General features: G+C 45.9%; 1 protein-coding gene across 2 annotated transcripts in view; it reads left to right on the forward strand.

The window, feature by feature from the left end:
• The window catches only part of USP43 (ubiquitin specific peptidase 43), a 149,891-nt gene that overhangs the window by 41,475 nt on the left and 90,443 nt on the right, over positions 1-17,973 (forward strand). For both annotated transcript variants that reach the window (XM_077327524.1, XM_077327525.1), the window contains exon 3: positions 17,785-17,891. In XM_077327524.1, the coding sequence (XP_077183639.1) occupies positions 17,785-17,891 (107 nt within the window). The remainder of the gene's footprint in view (positions 1-17,784; positions 17,892-17,973) is intronic.

Genomic DNA, 17,973 nt, shown 5'->3' on the forward strand with positions numbered 1-17,973 from the left:
GGCGAAGGTGCGTGAGAGGAGGGCAAGCAGTTAAGGGGCCGTGAGATGTCGGGGCGTGTGTGCGGTGGTGGCGGGGAAGGTCAGGGCCAGGCGGGGAAGCTGCGAGGCGGTATTCCGGCGGGGCTGGGTTGGTGGGGGGAAGTGCGGGCGGTGGCGGCGGTCGCTGGACAGTTGGGATCGTCGGTGTCATGGAGGGAGGGTGGTGGGAAGGGCGGCGGCGGAGGCAGCAGGTCCGGGGAAGGGCAGTCGCTGGGCCGAGGGGAATCTATTTTCCCCTCGTCCAGGGAAGTGGGGCGACCCTCCTCCCTGGCGGCCATCCAGGCAGGATGGCGGCTCGGGAGGAGTGTGGAGTTAGCGGCGGGCTGTTCTCGAGACGGGCCAAGTGTCCAATGGCGCGCCTCCCAATTGGACACTTGGCCCTGGAGTGCCACTCGGAGGAGCGAATCAGGAGCCGCTTCGCAGCTCCTGATTTGCTCCTCCGAGTTTTTATCCCGGATAGAGCCCACTCTAACTCCTCCCCACCAGCCCTTACTGCTTTATTTAGTCCGCGGTGCCCGCGGTGCCGCGGGCGGTTTAAAGATATGTTGCTTAAGATGATTTGTTCTTCTCATTCTCTAGTTCTTTACTCCTAGTCCTATTGCATTGTTCATTGGCTGCCTTATGATGTTTGATTGCACTGTTCATATCCTGTAATCTGCCTTCCGTCTCTATGAGAAAGGCAGAGTATAAACAAAGTAAAAATAAATAAGTATGTAGATTATGATTGATTGCCTTTTGCCATAATAAACTACATCAGTGATTATAAGCAGTGCTAAGCATATGCCATGGCCTCAGTTCTGGAGATGACATGGCAAAATTGGCAATTTATTCCGACAATCAACTGATCTCTTAATATGATCAGGGCTTAATACAACATGGCATCTTTATCTCATCCTTGATACCTACATATGTTTCTCCCTAGAACTGACAATGTTTCTTATACAAGAGGTAAGTGAGTTACTGAATTTACCTGGCAGACGAAGATATATGCAAGTAAGTCACTGGAGCAAGTCATGTGAATTTATCCACTAGCCCTGCAATCCTGTGCAGAGCTTCTCCAGTCAAAGTTCCTGGATTTCAATGGGCTTAGACTGCAATGGTGCAAAATTGCACATTCAGTCTCCTTTTATTATATGAAACCTTGTACTGAAAATGTATTCTTTGCACTTCTCTCTGCAGGAGGATGCTACTCTGTCAATAAATTCTAACTCTCCTGAACCATAAAGTTCATTCTTGAAGGTTCTTCGTCTGTTTGTTTCTTTCTTTCTGTAAAGCTTGAAATCCTGTGAGGTCGTCTGGCAACTCCTAGGGCTTGTTCCTGCAGCCTGAGAAGGAGCCAGAGGATGCCCGGTGAGGTCTTCTGCCTGAAATCAGTAATGTCAGAGTATGCTGCCTCTTAGTGGGAAAAAGCTTTGTTTCCCGAGATGCTGGCAGTTTTGGATGGTGGCCTTCCTGATCCCACGGGACCTGACAAGGGCTGTATCTGAAGGGAGCTTCTTTGAATGTGCCACTGACCTTTCATGGCCAGTGCTCAGCTGCCAGTTGGATACCTATCCAGTAATAATTGTAGCTCCAGCGTTCTCTTTTGTTCCTCTCTGGAGGCTTGGTAGGTATGTATGTGAAGATGTCCTGGAAGCATCCTGTGCTTTTAAAATGCAGGAGACAGACTTTTGTCAGGAACTAGCTAGCTGGATCGTATAAATTATGTACTTCAGACATCTGCATTGGTTATCCATTTGCTTCCAGGCCAATTTATGGGTTCTTACCCATAAATTTTTTCACAGCCTAGGACTTTCATATGTAATGGACTGTATCCCCTGATATACTCCCTTGTGCCAATTCATTCCTCCTGTGACAACCTCCTTGCTGTTTACTCTCTGAGTTTCATGTGCTCCTCAGTTCAGGCAAGAGCTTTTTCAGTTTGTACGTCTGTAGTTATGGAATGGCCTAGAAAATCCATGAGTGCCTGTCATTCCTGGGTATAAGGCAGGACAGGAGGGAGGGGTTGTTGTTGGTGTCGCACAGAACATCAAAGAGAGTACAGAATCAAATAAGTTGGAAAACTTATTTGGGGGTGTACTGTCACCCATTTGATCCAACCCTTGAGGCTGATTGTGAAATGGAGAAGGAAATAAGGGAGGTGACTAAAGCAGGGTTTCATCCTCTGAGCAGTAGCATATAGGGGTAGATATCTGTTTGTAAATGTTTCACAGTCAGGGCAACCAAAGGATGAGGGACTTCAGAGTGTCCACGCTATGGTCATAGTGACAGCAAGAGATATTTTCCAGACAAGCAGTCATATAGAAATATCAACACGTTGTGTCCCCTGCCCAGAAAATTTTGCCTGTTTGCTAAAAATATGTTTTTCCATGTTTTTCTCCCTCATGGTAACTCTTTTGCCTTAATCATCCTTATAATCATTGCAGCTGTACATGTGAGTGTGTGTATGAAGAATGAATGGGGGGAGGGAATCTAACGGTAGAAAGAAATGTCATGTATATTAACAATTCCCCATTCTGCTTCTGCCTTTTAAAACAATGGGCTATGGCTCATGCAGAATGCCCCAGGTTCAATCCCCAGTATCTCCAGTTAAAAGATATGGCAAGAGGTGATATGAAAGCGCTCTGCCTGAGAGCTGCTGCCAATCTGAGTCAACGATACTGACTTTGATACACCAAGGGTCTAATTCAGTATAAGGCAGTTTCATGTGTTTATCTTGCCCTCCTTTGGAAGTGTGTGGGGCAGCATACAAGTTGCCTCTCCCCCCCCCACCTCCCAGCATTTTTATCCTCACCACAGTCCAGTGATTAGGCAGTGGTGGGGTACGTGTGTGACTGGCCCTAGATCACCCAATGAGCTTTCCAGCAATGTAATTTGAGCCTGAATTTTCCCAGTAGGAATATGACAGTCTAACCCTTACACCACACTCTGTGTATATGAAATATAGTAGTATGCATACCAAACACATATACTGACCACCTGGGAGCTTGGTTGTAATGAACTGTGGGCTGGTCTGGCTGACCGGAAAAGACCCCCTCAAAGAGAACTGCTCCATACACATGTGGTGAAAAAGAAGTCAGTCTTTATTGAAGGGTTCCATAGGGCAAAGCGGGACAAAGCATGGCAAGAACAGGAACGTTGACAGAGACAAGCACAGATCGCCTCCCTTGGTCTGTATATAGGAGGGTAGTTTAGGTGGGAGAAACAGTTCCCATAGGGGAGGCTTTTGATCTAAAAAGGCTTAGATTCAGAAGACATCCAGTCTGCCCTCTCTGCCATCCCTGGCAGTAAATCTCCAACCCTGCTATGTGAACCAAGGACGAGGAGAGATAAGAGAGAGTTCTTTCCAGTGAGGGGGAGATAGCCTCTACTGGTCATAAACCATGGGGTGGAGGAGGAGAGGGAAGGCACAGAAAAAAATGAAAGGAACGTGGGGGTTAGGGAGGGGTGAAGGCCCGCAGGCCCATTGAACCTCTAAGTTAACAATCCCAGGAGCGCTATCATGACATCACTGACAATATAACTCAAACACCCCTGCAGATGCTAGCTATCAGTCCCCGTACCTTACCTTAAAGTAAAGGTAAAGGTATTCCCCGTGCAAGCACCGAGTCATGTCTGACCCTTGGGGTGACGCCCTCCAGCGTTTTCATGGCAGACTCAATACGGGGTGGTTTGCCAGTGCCTTCCCCAGTCATTACCGTTTACCCCCCAGCAAGCTGGGTACTCATTTTACCGACCTCGGAAGGATGGAAGGCTGAGTCAACCTTGAGCCGGCTGCTGGGATTGAACTCCCAGCCTCATGGGCAGACAGCTTCAGACAGCATATCGCTGCCTTACCACTCTGCGCCACAAGAGGCTCTACTTTTTTATGCACAAGTGTGTGCACATACCACAAAGCACAATGGGGCGGGAGAGTGTTTGTGTTTGGCTGCAGTGTGCCCAAATTACCACCTGCTGCGTAATAATTAGCTGCTAGGACTGGTATTATCAACCTGGTTGTTATAACATTGGGCGGCTTGTAATTTGGGAAGCTGAGTAAGGCATCTTGCCGGCTGCTGCTGGTGGTGCGTTCCTTTTCTTACTCTTTCAAGTTCTGCTTAGCTATAACCCCTCTGCAGGGATTCCTTTTTGTTTGGGGCTGGAGAAATTCTGAACTGAGTTTGGGAATGAGATCAAGATTTATAGCTAGAAGAGGTGGAACTGTTCAGAATGATAAGAGGCAAACAACAGAGAAGGGGAAGGGGAAGAAAACCAAGGAATAGAATTGCATTAGACAGAGCATGGGGTCTTACGCCCCCAAGAAAAGGACCTACTTCCTATGGCAGAGAAAAAGGAGTCTCATCTTAATTACCACGACTGATATTGACTGTGATGAAAACTAGCACACAGACATTTTAATAATGTAGGAATACACTTGTAGGATAGTACTTGTAGGAATACACTTCAAGCTTTTCTCTTGGTGTCTTATGGCCATTTGAGGAAACTATGTAGGGTGCTCCAATTGTTGTATGTGTCTCCAGTAAGCCTGTACCATCTGCTTCATCATTCTAACAGATACATAGAGCCTGTTGTCACAGATGGGAACCTGATCCAAGCAGACTAACTGTGATGCTGCTAACGGAAATTGCAGAAAAATAAATGCATGAGAGAGCCTCCTGTAAGTGGGCCCAGTATATGTTTCACACAAACACAACGAGATGGACAGTCTTGAAGATGCATCAGGGATGTGTGTTTATAGACTGAAAAGACAAAGCAAATCCCTTTTCTGTTTTGGAACAAAACTCTTTGGCCTTTCCTCATCCATTCTTGTTGTTTTCTTTAAAAAAAAAATCAAAGCAGTCTAACAAATCAATAATTAAACTTCAGAGAATGGGACCCTAAAATTCCCTGAAAAAATAAAGTATAATTTATTTAAGGCTATTTGTTTGGAATTAGGATTATGAATACATAAAACAGAAATAATAATAAGAAATCAAAATATGAAAGTTAGGTGACATTGCTCATGCTGTTGGGAAGTCTGAAGAAGGTAAGGCTGGGTGCAACCCTAAGCATCGTTAACATCATTCTAAGCTTATTGACTTCAGTGGATTTAAATGTAAAAAGGTAAAGGTATCCCCTGTGCAAGCACTGAATCATGTCTGACCCTTGGGGTGACGCCCTCCAGCGTTTTCATGGCAGACTCAATACGGGGTGGTTTGCCAGTGCCTTCCCCAGTCATTACCGTTTACCCCCCAGCAAGCTGGGTACTCATTTTACCGATCTCGGAAGGATGGAAGGCTGAGTCAACCTTGAGCCGGCTGCTGGAATTGAACTCCCAGCCTCATGGGCAGAGCTTCAGACTGCATGTCTGCTGCCTTACCACTCTGCGCCATAAGAGTCTCTTCAGTGGATTTAGAAGGGTGTAATTCTGTTTAGGGAGAGCACTGTGAGTCTTTTCCCCGGAAGTAGGCATTATAGCCTTCTTAACTAGACAGTAAACCAGCTGGTTCACACAAGTGCCCCTGAGCAGTTTGGTTCCTTTGCCATGAGTCTGCACCTGAGCTGGAGGATCATACCTGCTGCCACTTCTTCCAAGCATCCCTCTTATTTGGAAATGGGAGGCTGTGCAGACAACCCTGGAACACTTCTGATCCTTTTCCCTTCCAGAGATCAAAGCCTTTTGGACTTCTTTACATCCCACTGGATTTAACGGACTAGAAGAATTGGGAAGGAGTCATTCTCTCTTGCCTTTTCCAGGGATAATTTTATCAAGAAGTAGGTGAATGTGGCCCTGGTGACATTGTAACGGCCTCTGGGGCAGTCTGTCTTTTACTGCTGTGGGAAGTACTGGGGGAGGTGGAGCCCCGAGTTTCTATGACTTGCTGATACCGAGGCACTGAAAAGAGTATGAGAGGACATCGCATAGCTGCAACAGAGCAGCAGAAGATGGGATCCACTATTGGGGAAGGGATCTGCAGCAGACACATCCTGTGCTCAGTGGACCATAAAAACCTGCAGCTGGTCCTGATAACTTCCCGTAAAGGCATAATTTTATTTTCAACACACACAGATTATACCACCATAGTCTCGAAACCCAAAGGCAAATTTAATTGCTCAAATTAAGCAAGAGAGGCATGCAGCTATTTTGTTGGTTATGGTTCTTAGAGTGTCAGACTGGGATCTGGGAGGCGCAGGTCCGAATCCCCACTCTGCCAGGAACAATCACTGAGTGACCTTGCGCCAGTCACACCCTCTCAGCCTAAACCACCTCACAGGGTTGTTGTGAGTATGAAATAGAGAAATGGATGATGTAAACGCTTTGGTTCTCCACTGGGGAGAAAGGCCGAGTATAAGTGAAATGAATATGTAAGTAAATATGAAGCTCCAGTGCCTATTCATGAGTTGGGTATATGATTACTGTTAAAGGTCATTCCTTGGACAGGAAGTAATATTGGAAAGTGTGGAGATGCTCTGTGAGCTTATAGCTGCATTATGAGGTTGTGAAGTGCCAGCTCTAGCCAGTCCACATAGGCATGCACTGTGTTAATGCTTTTGGATCAAGCAGTTTCTCCCCTGCCCCCATCTTACAGGTTTGCCAGCATTTTATGAAAATTGTTGTCCTAAAATAGTTCTCACCTGTGTCTTTCCTCCCCCATTGATGAACAGCTGGGCACCAATCTTCATATTAAATAAGTGTTCATTCTAAACCGAAATGATTTGGTTGATTTCCAAACAAACAAAAATCTCCTGTTGCTGTACCCATTTGTAGGGCAAATCTCCACTTTCTGATTTTACAAATGATACATGGATAGAATAGAAATTGCAGCTTGGGTGACATTCTCTGCTTGAGAATTCGTTTCCAAGACTTTGTTTTTCTTTTGCTGCGGAAGACCCAGACTCTGGTCCCTAATGGATTAAACATTTCTATGCACTTGTAATATCTGACCTTTATTGCTTTTCAATCTTCTGTATCATTTATAAACTCTGATTGTGTACTAGCATTTCTGTTCATTTTCTCTTTTTTGCCTGATGTTCTACTTTGTTTAGTTAAAAAAAAAGTTCACACGTTTTGCCAGATGACAGGGTATAAGCCCTGTGACAGTTTCCTTGGAGATAGACAACATGCCAAAGATCTTCCTTCACATTCTTGCCTTCCATGCTTTGAATTTTCAGATAACAGGAATTTGAGTTCAGAGGGATGAGGTAAACCAAATGAGACAAGGGAAGTTTCCTTTTAAAACTGGATAGTTTATCTAAAATAACACAAACTGAAATAAATATAACCACTGACCATAGAGAAATGGGGCGGTAATCTTTAAACCAGTGGTTCTCAACCTGGGGGTCGGGACCCCTTTGGGGGTCGAAAGACCCTTTCACAGGGGTTGCGACAGGGCAAGCAGCTTGGCTGGAGGGGGGCGCCATCACTGTTGCCGCTCCTCCTGCAGGCGCCCACACTTGGCTGCCAGCTTCTCCAGCAGTGCCTCCAGTGTGGTGCAGTCTCCTGCCAGCCGCTCCAGGTGGCAGCTCAGCTCTGCAGTCTTGGGCTCCAGGTGGTGGCGGTGCAGCTTCTGCAGCTGTGTTCCCAGCCTCTCCAGGTACGCCCGCTCACCACACAGCACCACCTCCCCACAGGCCTGGCTCGGCTCAGCCACCTCCTCCGTGGACTGCTACTCCTGCCCATGCTGCACCGTTAGCTCCCGCACCAGGCGCCTGTTCTCCTCCAGCATCCGTCCCTGCCCCCGCCCCCGCCCCACTTAGGCACGCAAGCAGCAATTCAGCTCCCGCAGCTTGCCCTTCTTCTCCAGCAGCTCACCAAGGGGGTCCCAAAGTGGCCAATATCACTCCTCTTCCATTTCATCCACACAACTGCCTTGTGGGGTAGATCAAGATAGAGCATTCATCTGTCTCGAGCAGCGGAAAAGAGCGAGATCGGCATGGTGGGACAAGAGCCAGAACTGAACTGAGAAACCCCCCCCAAAAAAAGACAATTTATATACAATCATTAACAATGGATCCTCACGCCATTGGTCAGTTTCGGTTTAATTTCTGTGAAAGAACGATTGCATAATTTTATGGCTGGGGGCCCCCACAATATGCATTAAAGGGTTGCGGCATTAGGATGGTTAAGAACCACTGCTTTAGACAGTACCTGCCAGGGAAATAAATCTTTCCATTCAGGGGATTTGTTACTGTGTTAGATTCGTATTAAAATATTCCTCTTAATCTACCAACCTCAGCTGTATTACAGTAACCATTTAAATTCCAGGACTGTTCCAGGTTTCTGGGTGCTTCTGCATTCTCATTTTTGTCACTTTTGTGATCCTATTGCTTCAGGTTTTTTTTTCCTTTTCCACAATTTAAATCTGCAGGCTTTTGTGCTGGACGTATTATGATGTAATTCTGAATCAGTCAGTAGAGGGAACAAAACACCTGCAGAAGGGCCCTCTCCTGAACCAATAAGGACATACAAACAACAAAAAACAGAATGCAGAAGAGTCCCTTTTCCTTAACAGACTCTCCTGTTGTGCTAACCCATTCCCTAAACTTCCTTTTCACTAAATTATGTCTCAACTTCCAGCCTTCAGCTGTCGAGATCTTAGCTGACTGCTGCTTCCCAGCCCACAGTTCTGGTTGATCAATGGAACCTCGCTGTCGTTAGCTCCTCAATGAATGCACGTACAATCGTTCTACTATGGCTACTTAATGTAAACCACATATTTTTCAGGTTTTGTTTCTAAAATGAACACATACTGACTCGTTCTTAAAAACCAATGTATATACATATCTGTAGGATGCTCATTTGTCAACTGTAATATGTGAATATTGCTTCTGCCACAAGCCCATTCAGACATCTAATCTCCAGTTCCCTGCACTAAGTGTTCAATATTATTTGTTCAGAAAAGGTTATACGTTTGGAAAACTTTTTGTGTTCATGAAATTCAATGGGATTGTAGAACCTTAGTTGAGTTGCTTTTGAGTACATAGCTGTGTATACACTCTTTGCTGTATATACATATATACACTCTGTAACATCTACATGTGCCCTCTAGCCCAGCTGGTCTGGGGATTTGGGCTGGGTTGTCACCAATATGTGGATGCACCCATCTCTACTTTCTGTTGGATGGGCAGCTGGATCCCCCCTGGATACGTTTGCCAGCTGTTTGGAAGCAGTGACTGGAGTTTCAGGCAGAGTCATCTGAAACTCAACCCCTCCAAGACCATCTGTAGGAGTATGGTTATTTTAATGTGAATTGTATGTGAACTGTGGGTTTCAAAATTGTATGGGGGTTTATGGGGTATATTTTAATGGGTTTTTGTAAGCCGCCTTGAGTTGACTTCGTCGGGAGAAGCAGGATATAAATCAAATTATAAATAAATAAAAATCAGCTGGGTAAGGAATAGGTTTGTTTTTACTACCTACCTTTTAAGTGCCAGGGTGGAGGCCATTTAGCTTAGTCCGGTGCTTGTATATTAAAAGTCACACTAGAATTGTCTTTTATTCTCTGACAGTAATTATAGAAGACTCAGCCGACATGTCTTTCTTATCCATCACGCCCCAGGCCAGGAACTTGATGGTGATACTGGATGCCTCGCTGACTATGGAGGCACAGATTAGGAAAGTAGCCCGCCAGACGTTTTTCCATCTACATCAGGCAAGACTACTAGCACCCTATCTGTACCCGGAGCACCTAGCTATGGTGATCCATGCAACGGTCACCTCCAGGATTGACTTCTGAAACTCACTCTACACAGGCCTGCTCTTGTTCCTGGCCTGGAAATTACAGCTGGTGCAAAATGCAGCTGCTATGGTCCTCACAAGAACATCTTGAGGGCCCACATCCAGTCTGTGCTGAGGCAGCTGCATTAGTTGCCAGTTGCAGCCTGGATCAGGTTCATAGTTTTGTTTTGACCTTTAAGGCAGTGGTCCCCAACCCCCGGTACGGGGACTGGGACCGTTCCATGGATCATTTGGTACCGAGCCGTGGCTCCTCCTCATCCTCCTCCCCAGCTGCTGCCTCAGGCTGCCCTGCCACTTTGCCGTTAGCTCACCTTTGGTGCTCTCCTACGGGCGCCATGGCTGGGGCTCACCCTTGGCGTGACACTGCACAGCTGCTGCTGTCAGCGCCTCCCAGCGGGCAGTGGGAAGTCAGGGGCACCAGCAGAAAAGCAAGTGGAGCAGGGGCTCAGGCAGCAGCGACGTCCCTTGGCAAAAGTGTACCCCCCCCCCGGGGCCTCAGTAAAATTCTCCAGTGTTGACAGTCCCCAGTGATAAAAAGGTTGGGGACCACTGCTTTAAGGCACTTCTCAGTTTTGGACCCATGTATCTGAGGGACCATCTGCTGCCCTATGTCCCCCTCAGGGCTTTGCACTCTGTGGGTGTCAACTTGTGGGTTGCTCCCAGCCCCAGAGAAGCACTCTTGGCCGCGACCAGGTCCAGGACCTTTTTGGTCCTGGCCCCTACTTGGTGGAATGAGCTCTCGGGAGAGCTGAGGAGCCTGCGGAAGTTGTCGGCTTTCCAGAGGGCCTTTGAGGTAGGGGTCTTCTGCCAGGTTTATTGTTGAGGCTGGTGTTGGGGGAAGATCTGTCTCCTCCCCCAGGAAGTTACGGGTGAAGATTCATTGACATTGCCCTCTGCCATCCCGGGGGCAGACGTACCATTATGGGGGATGGTTTGGTTTTGCTGCCATGCTGATGCTGTTTTGGGTAATGTTTTATATAATGCAGTTTTTATTAATGTGGAGTTTTATATGTTGTAACCTGCCATGAGTCGGTGTCCTGAGAGTGGCAGATAAGAAATGTAATAAATCATCATCATCATCCTTATCTTACAGCAGCTGTATTGACACTGAGCTCTGCATCAGCCCACCTTTTTAGTTGCCACACTATTCATTGATGTTTCTTCTCTCGCTCACTTCCTTAGACCTTGACGGCAAATTACTCTGTTGATACATACATGGTCTACAGCTTGTCTTTTCATCAGATTCTTCTGGAGTGTTGGTGATCAGTAAACACAGCTTAATTCTGTGCTACTTGTGGCAGATGCTTAGTGGCCCTCCTTCTAAACCAGATGCTAAAGCTAAAATATTTGGCTAAATAGTGGAATGGAGTAGCCACCTCTTCCCAACAAATGACAGACCAGCAGGAAAGGCTACTGCAGCTTCAGAAGATTCCATAATCTGAGGCATTAATAGAGCACCATATCTGTTGCTTGATTTCCTTTTGAAATATTGGGAGCAGGAGGTATGCTTGCAGTTGTTCTAGATAGCAACTCTCCTGCTACAGTCTCGTATTTGGTACAATACATTTTATATATCTTTGCCATTGCAGCTGCCAGTTCAGCAGGACAGTGGCAGCAGGACTTCCTTATGACAAGTTTTCCTGTATTTTCCCTGCCTGAGTTCCCCATATCCAGCTGTCACCCTGTGAATTAATGTCCTCCAAAATAGCGATCCTCAACCTGTGGGCCGCGGACCACATGTGGTCCTTCGAATAATTGGAGGTGGGCCGCGAAGGACGCCTTCTCCCCCCCCCCCCCCCCGGCTCTTTACTTCATCCCCCCGGCCCTTTACAACACACTTCGGGTGTCATTGTCTCCCATCACTCCCAGATGGGACTATCTCGTTGCAGAGAAACAAGCTCAGGGTTCCCATTGATTTGTCATTGTCATGAGTTAAAATTTCCATGAAAATAAAATGTTCCTTATGTTCATTGTTGTGGCGTGTCTGTATCTTATTTTGAAGGGATGTTTAAACATTACCATAGCGATCAGAGAGCGTTAGGGCTGTGGTTGAGAGTAGAGGAGTAAACTACCCCCCCACACACACCGGGTCTCAGTAAAAGGCGTTGAGTGGTCCCCGGTGAGTTGTCCCCGGCATTGAGTAGTCCCCGGTGATAAAAAGGTTGGGGACCACTGCTCTAAAATGTCCTGTCATGAACAGCCTTACTCAGGACTTGCACGCTGAGGGCCATGCTTTCCTTTAATGAGTCAATCCTTCTCATGTTGGGTCTTCCTCTTTTGCTGCTGCCTTCCACTTTTCCCAGCATTATTGTCTTCTCTAGTGACTTGTGTCTTTTCAAAATGTGACCAAGGTTTGATAGCCTCAGCATAAGCATTTAGCTTCTAAGGAGATTTCAGGCTGCTGTGCTACTTGGGGGTTTTACGATTTGAAAAAAAATCAATAAGTGATGCCTGGCTATAGAAATATAGCAATCTTTCACTTAGTTCCTCTGAAATCTCACCTTTAATTTTAAAACGTAAGTCCCTAGCCCCTTTCATTTGGAGATACAGATATAGCATCACAATAAAAAGGTTTAGAGACTTTACTTTCTTTTGGAAATGAAAGCTGGGAATTCAGAGGAGCTCTAGACAGATATTAAATTGCTCTAGTAATGGCACTGGGGTGTTTAGGACCAGGAAATAGCTCGGCTACCCTGCCAACATGGCAACAATCTGAGCTTTATGGAGATATTTCCTAAAAGATCACTGTAGAAAAGGTTTAGGAAAGATCACAGGAAAACTGGGGGAAAGTTGAAAAGTAGGAAAACAATGTGGGAAAGCAAAGATTTTTTGAAGAGCAAATACCCAATGAGTAAGCAACTCACTTCCTCTGATTTTTTTGTACAGACAGTAATCCATTATTGTGGACCTTTTCTCTGAAAAACTCCTGATAAGCTTCTAACTCACTATCAGTTCGTTTTGGAATAGTTATGTGCTGTGTACTGGGTATAACTTCTTTTTGCATTTTCCTAGCAAACAATATTTTTGCTCTGTACACTAGTACCAGGCTGCCATCCTTGGTGTAATCAGGGCAGCAGTGGTTCCACGGCATCACAAGGCCAGACGGGGTGCTGCACACAGCCTTTCTCTGAGTTTTCTTTTAAAAAGAAAAATTAAGACCAGCCAAAGGTCACAGAGAAATGGCGGCTGTAGCGTTTAAACCTTTCCCTCCTGGCTGCTTCCCAAATCACCCTCTAGGTGCTTTTCCCTCTGTGGGAATAAAGAGGAGAGCACTGACTCTTTCCCCTCCCAGGGAAAAAAAAGCAGCTTTTAGAGGATGGTCTTGACTGGTAAAATAGTCCATAGGGAAAGAAAGAAGTGAGTTTGCTCTCTGTCTCTCTCACACACATACACAGAGGGAGGGAGGGAGAGCTGTTCCTGCATTTAAATTCACAGTCCCCTGAGGCTGCTTTCATTTTTTTAAGAGTAAAGTTGCATACATACATAGTTATAGAATTATGTAGCATCCACAGTCACTCATGCAAACAAGAAAATATGATCAAATCATGTGGAGGATGGGGAATCTCTTCCTGAAAATTCTGATAACAATATGGGAAACTTCCCCCCCCCCCCCATATGTAGAGTTGTTGAAGTCCCCAGCCCTGAGTTACATTTTGGTAATGTAGAAGGATACAATATCGGTGTACTGGTGACGTCTACTGCAGATATGGTGGCAGATATGGAACAGTTTTGCTTTTTAAATACTTTTGGTTGATGTTGCTGTTAATAGCGTTGCTTTTGATAACTAGGCTGCACATTTATTTTCACGCCATTTTAAGTCCACTTGACTCAACCTGAATAGCCCAGGGAATCCTGATCCCATCAGATCTCAGAAGCTTAGCAGGGTGGTCCCTGGCGAGCACTAGGCAGGGTGACCTCCAAGGAATGCCAGGGCCGTGAAGTGGTGGCAGGCAATGGCAGACCACCTCCCAACGTCTCTTGCCTGGCTGCCGGACAGTCTTAGGATCTCCTGGCTACATAATACACTTGCCATATGATAAATAAATTAGATTCCCTGGAATGGAAAGGGTCATTTTGTTGCAGGCAATGTCCTTGCAGTTATCTAAAAGGGAACCTGGCCCGGGAGGGAATGGAATTTTAGGTGTTCTGGATTTGTTGATTTGTATGCCAACAAGTCAGAGTTGAAATTGCATGTGACGCATATATATTGCTACCTATTTTTCTAAAAAGCAGAGAGGTGGATCTCTTGAATGGAGGACCAGCAAAGGGGGACCCTTATCTTTCCCTTGCAGGTGGAAAAGCAGCTTGAATGGGGGGGGGGGGATGATTTGGAGAGGGAAAAGATCCAGGAAGGAAAGGATTAAGAAGCACCCGCTTCATCTTCTGCTCAATTCTGCAACCAGGGCTGGGAAGAAAGTGTATTATTATTATTAACATTATTGTTTTGCCTCAGTGCATTCCTTTGGACAAAGAGGCCAGTAGCCCTTTGAAGTAGCAAAGGTTATATTTATAGGAGCTATATAGAGTCAGCTATTGCTTGCGAAGAGCAGGAAGTCATTGGCATAACGCAAACATTCTCGAGGCCATGTTTATTTACCTGATTCTATCCCCCACCTGTGCTTGGTTGCCACACCCATTACTAATAAACTCACTATAAGAACAGTGTGGCAGCACAAGAGAATCACTTTTGTCTTGCTTCTCCTCCACACTGCTTCCGTGGCCTTTTTATAACTCTGGTTTGTGTAACGATAGAGCCCTGTGCCAGCTGTCATCCTGACCCTGAAGCAGTTCCATAGTTTTCACAGAGCTTCCATTGTCTGATGCAAACTAATTAATTACCTTGTTTGTTCTCCAGTTCTGTCACACTCTTCCAATAAATATGCACACGGAGGCTGGGCATTCCCTTTTTTCTTTGCAGAAATGCACAAGCTACATTCTGGGTTCCCTCCTTGTACAGAACCTTATCTGTTTGACTTGTAAAATAACGTCTTCCAGACAAACACAGAAGGCTTCCTTATGCTGAGGTAGGTCATTGGTCTATTTAGCTCAGTGTTTTGTGCTCTGACTGACTAGCTTCCTCAGCCCACATCTCACACAAAGGTCTTCCCCAGGCCTGTCACTTAAGGTCATTTTTAATTGGAAATGCTGCCGGTGTGTGGATATTTGAGGCTGTGATTCTTCTTCTTGATGTAGGTATAGTTTGGATTAGAGCTTAAGGACTTTCTGAAGTTGCCTTCTGCCCCATTGCAGAACCCATAGGCAGAATTGCACAAACCTCACACCAGCTCTCAAATACTCTCTAGTCCCAAGGCCTCAAAGTTCTTTTCGTTGAAGACTCCCACACATCCTTTCTCTTTGACTAAGATTTTATACAAACCCTTCCTCAGAACAAAGCTTGTAGGGGCACCTTTAAGACCAACAAAGTGTTATTTAAGGTATAGTGGATGCACAGACAAACGTATGCCTTGAATAAAACTTTGTTGGTCTTAAACGTGCATCTAGAGTCTAAAACTTTGTTCTGCTGCTTCAGATAAACATGGCTACCCACCTGAATCTAACTTGCTTCCCCACTTAGCTTTTAGTGGGAATGGAAGACAGATGGAGTGGGGGTGGTTTCCAGTGGGTCAGGAGGATACAATCTTTCTATGGTGTTGTTATGTCATGGTTATTTTGAGACACTTGGGTGTACATATAGAAAAGAATTTAAATGTGATTGCCACTGCTGGCAAAGGAGTAACTCAAGTAAAGTCCAGCCTGCGGATATTCTTTTAGCATGCTGGTGGAACAGCCATTGTGGCCGGTAATAGTTGTCACACCAATGTTAAACTTTCATAGACCACTGCCTGTGAATGTTTAAGTGAAACTACAACCTGGAACACCTCTACAGGAATGTGGCTTGGCCATGACTACTCTAATACTTAAACTGGACCTGCATCAGAATGTAGGACCTGTGTCCATATAAGAGTGCAGCCTAAAAACAAAAAATCAATTAACTGCTTTATGTCTTCCCCCTTTTTACACCAGTGTAAGAGAAAAAGTGCATTCTGTTTGACAAAGAAGTTTTGCGTAGAATTTTGTGAACATTTGAACCACTTTATGAACCAGTGTGCAGCCATGTTCAGATATAGATGCCAGCTTCCAGGTGGGACCTGGAGATCCCCTGGAATTACAGCTCATCTCCAGGCAACATGGATCAGTTCTCCTAGAGAAAATGATTGCCTAGACCAACCTTCCTAATGCTGCGACCTTTTAATACAGTTCCTCATGTTGTGGTGACCCCCAACCATAAAATTATGCAAGTGTTCTTTCACGGAAAATCCATTGTTCATGATTGTATATAAATTGGTTTTTTTCCAGGGTTTCTCAATTCATTCTGCCTCTTGTCCCACTGAGCTGTGCCCCCACCTGGAGTGCCTGGTGGGAGACTGCACTGCGATGGAGGCACTGTTGGAGCGACTGGCAGCCAAGCGCAGGTGCCTTCAGGAACAGTGGCAACAGTAGCAGTACCCCCGTCAAGCTGCTCACCCTGCCATGACCCCTGCAAAACAGTCGTTTGACCCCCAAAGGAGTCCTGACCTCCAGGTTGAGAACCACTGGCCTAGACAGTGAACTGTATGGCATTACAGCCCATTGAAGTCCCTCCTCAAAGCCTACCTTTTGCAGGCTCTTTTCACAAATTCTTCAGGTTTTTCTCAACCCAGAGCTGGCAGCCTGATGTTCAAAAGTAGTCTCCATTTAAGGCTGGAGAAAAACTGCTTGCTTGGTAAAGCCAGCAAGTAATCACTTTTTAAATCCGTTGTTCTTCCTCTCGCATGAGGAGGTATCCAATTCCTTTGCTTTTGTAAAGAGAAACTGCTTTCCTTGACGGGGCGAATGGTTTGATTAATGATGCCCCAAATCTTTTTTTCATCCATTCTGCTACTTTTGCAAAATCCATTAAAACGCTAATCTTGTTTGTCTTAATGGCGGCCAGGGAGGGGGGAGTATGGCCAGCACCACCTCCTGAACTGTGAGGCGGTGGCTGCCCAGTTTGGATGTTGCCGTTACCCTGGGGCACAGTTGTGGTATGGCTTGTGCGTATAGCAGGCTTTCTCAACCAGGGTTTCTTGATGGCCCTGGAAGGGTTTCCTGAATGAGTAAGAGTTAATTATTTTTTACTGTATTTTAAAAAATTGTTAAAGATTTAATCGGGTGATATCACCATATATGGCCCATCCTCCTCTCCCAAAATGGCCAGTGATGGTTGGAGGGAAGGGGAAAGACCTTCCCAACCACAGTCTGCAGGATTGCACCACTTCTAGGGTTTTTCACAGCCTGAAGAATGTTTCAGGGGTTTCTCAATGGTAAAAAAGTTGAGAAAGGCTGGTGTGTAGTAGAGCCAGGAGATCCAAGGATTGTCTGGCAGGCAGGCAAGGGACATTCACGGGTGGTTTGCCATTGCCTGTCTCTGCACCATGACCCCTAGTGTTCCTTGGAGGAATTACCACCCAAATCCTTGGAGTCTCCCCATCAAAATATTAGCCAGGGCTGACCCTGCTTAGCTTCTGAGATCTGGCAGGATGGGGCTTGCTTGGGCTATCCCAGTCAGGGTATTCTGAGGGAAGGTAATATGTCTGCTTTATTTGATACTTGGTCCCTGCCCCAGCCTTCTGATTTACAAAATAAAAGGGGTTCTCTGAAGCTGGTAGTTTCTTCTCTTATCATAATGACTGTATAGAAGAGGACATATTTGTAAAAACTGAAATATACAAACACGCCTCCAGAATTCTTGATTCCCAAACTGTCAGGTTATAACGTGGTCACCTAGCCAACACTGCATTCCCCCTTTTAGAAACTGCTTTGCTATGGAAAGTCAGTGGGAAGTGTGAAAAGTGAGGAAAATGGTGGTGGGCAGGGAAGCGAAGGGTACAGCCAGGATTTTGAAACTGAGCCCATTATGAGAAGTAGATTTGGCTAGGTGCCCTCATCTAGGTTTGTAAGGTGTCTCAGCAGCCCCAACTCAGCCTCTGCCTCTGTTTTCCCCTCAGCCTCCACCTGAACAGGAGGAGAACAGTAGCAGCGGGAGCGTCCAGCCGGCCATCCAGCCTCTCAAGGGTCAGAGTTTCGTACAGAATCACTTCCAAGCCCAGTACAGGTAAGCATCATGGACCGAGGGGTCCAGTTACAGACCTTCCTGTAGCAACAGTAGGGGAGAGCCTCAGCTTCTGTGCCCTGTT

Source organism: Paroedura picta, chromosome 3 (genome assembly GCF_049243985.1).
Source record: "Paroedura picta isolate Pp20150507F chromosome 3, Ppicta_v3.0, whole genome shotgun sequence".
NCBI lineage: Eukaryota > Metazoa > Chordata > Lepidosauria > Squamata > Gekkonidae > Paroedura > Paroedura picta.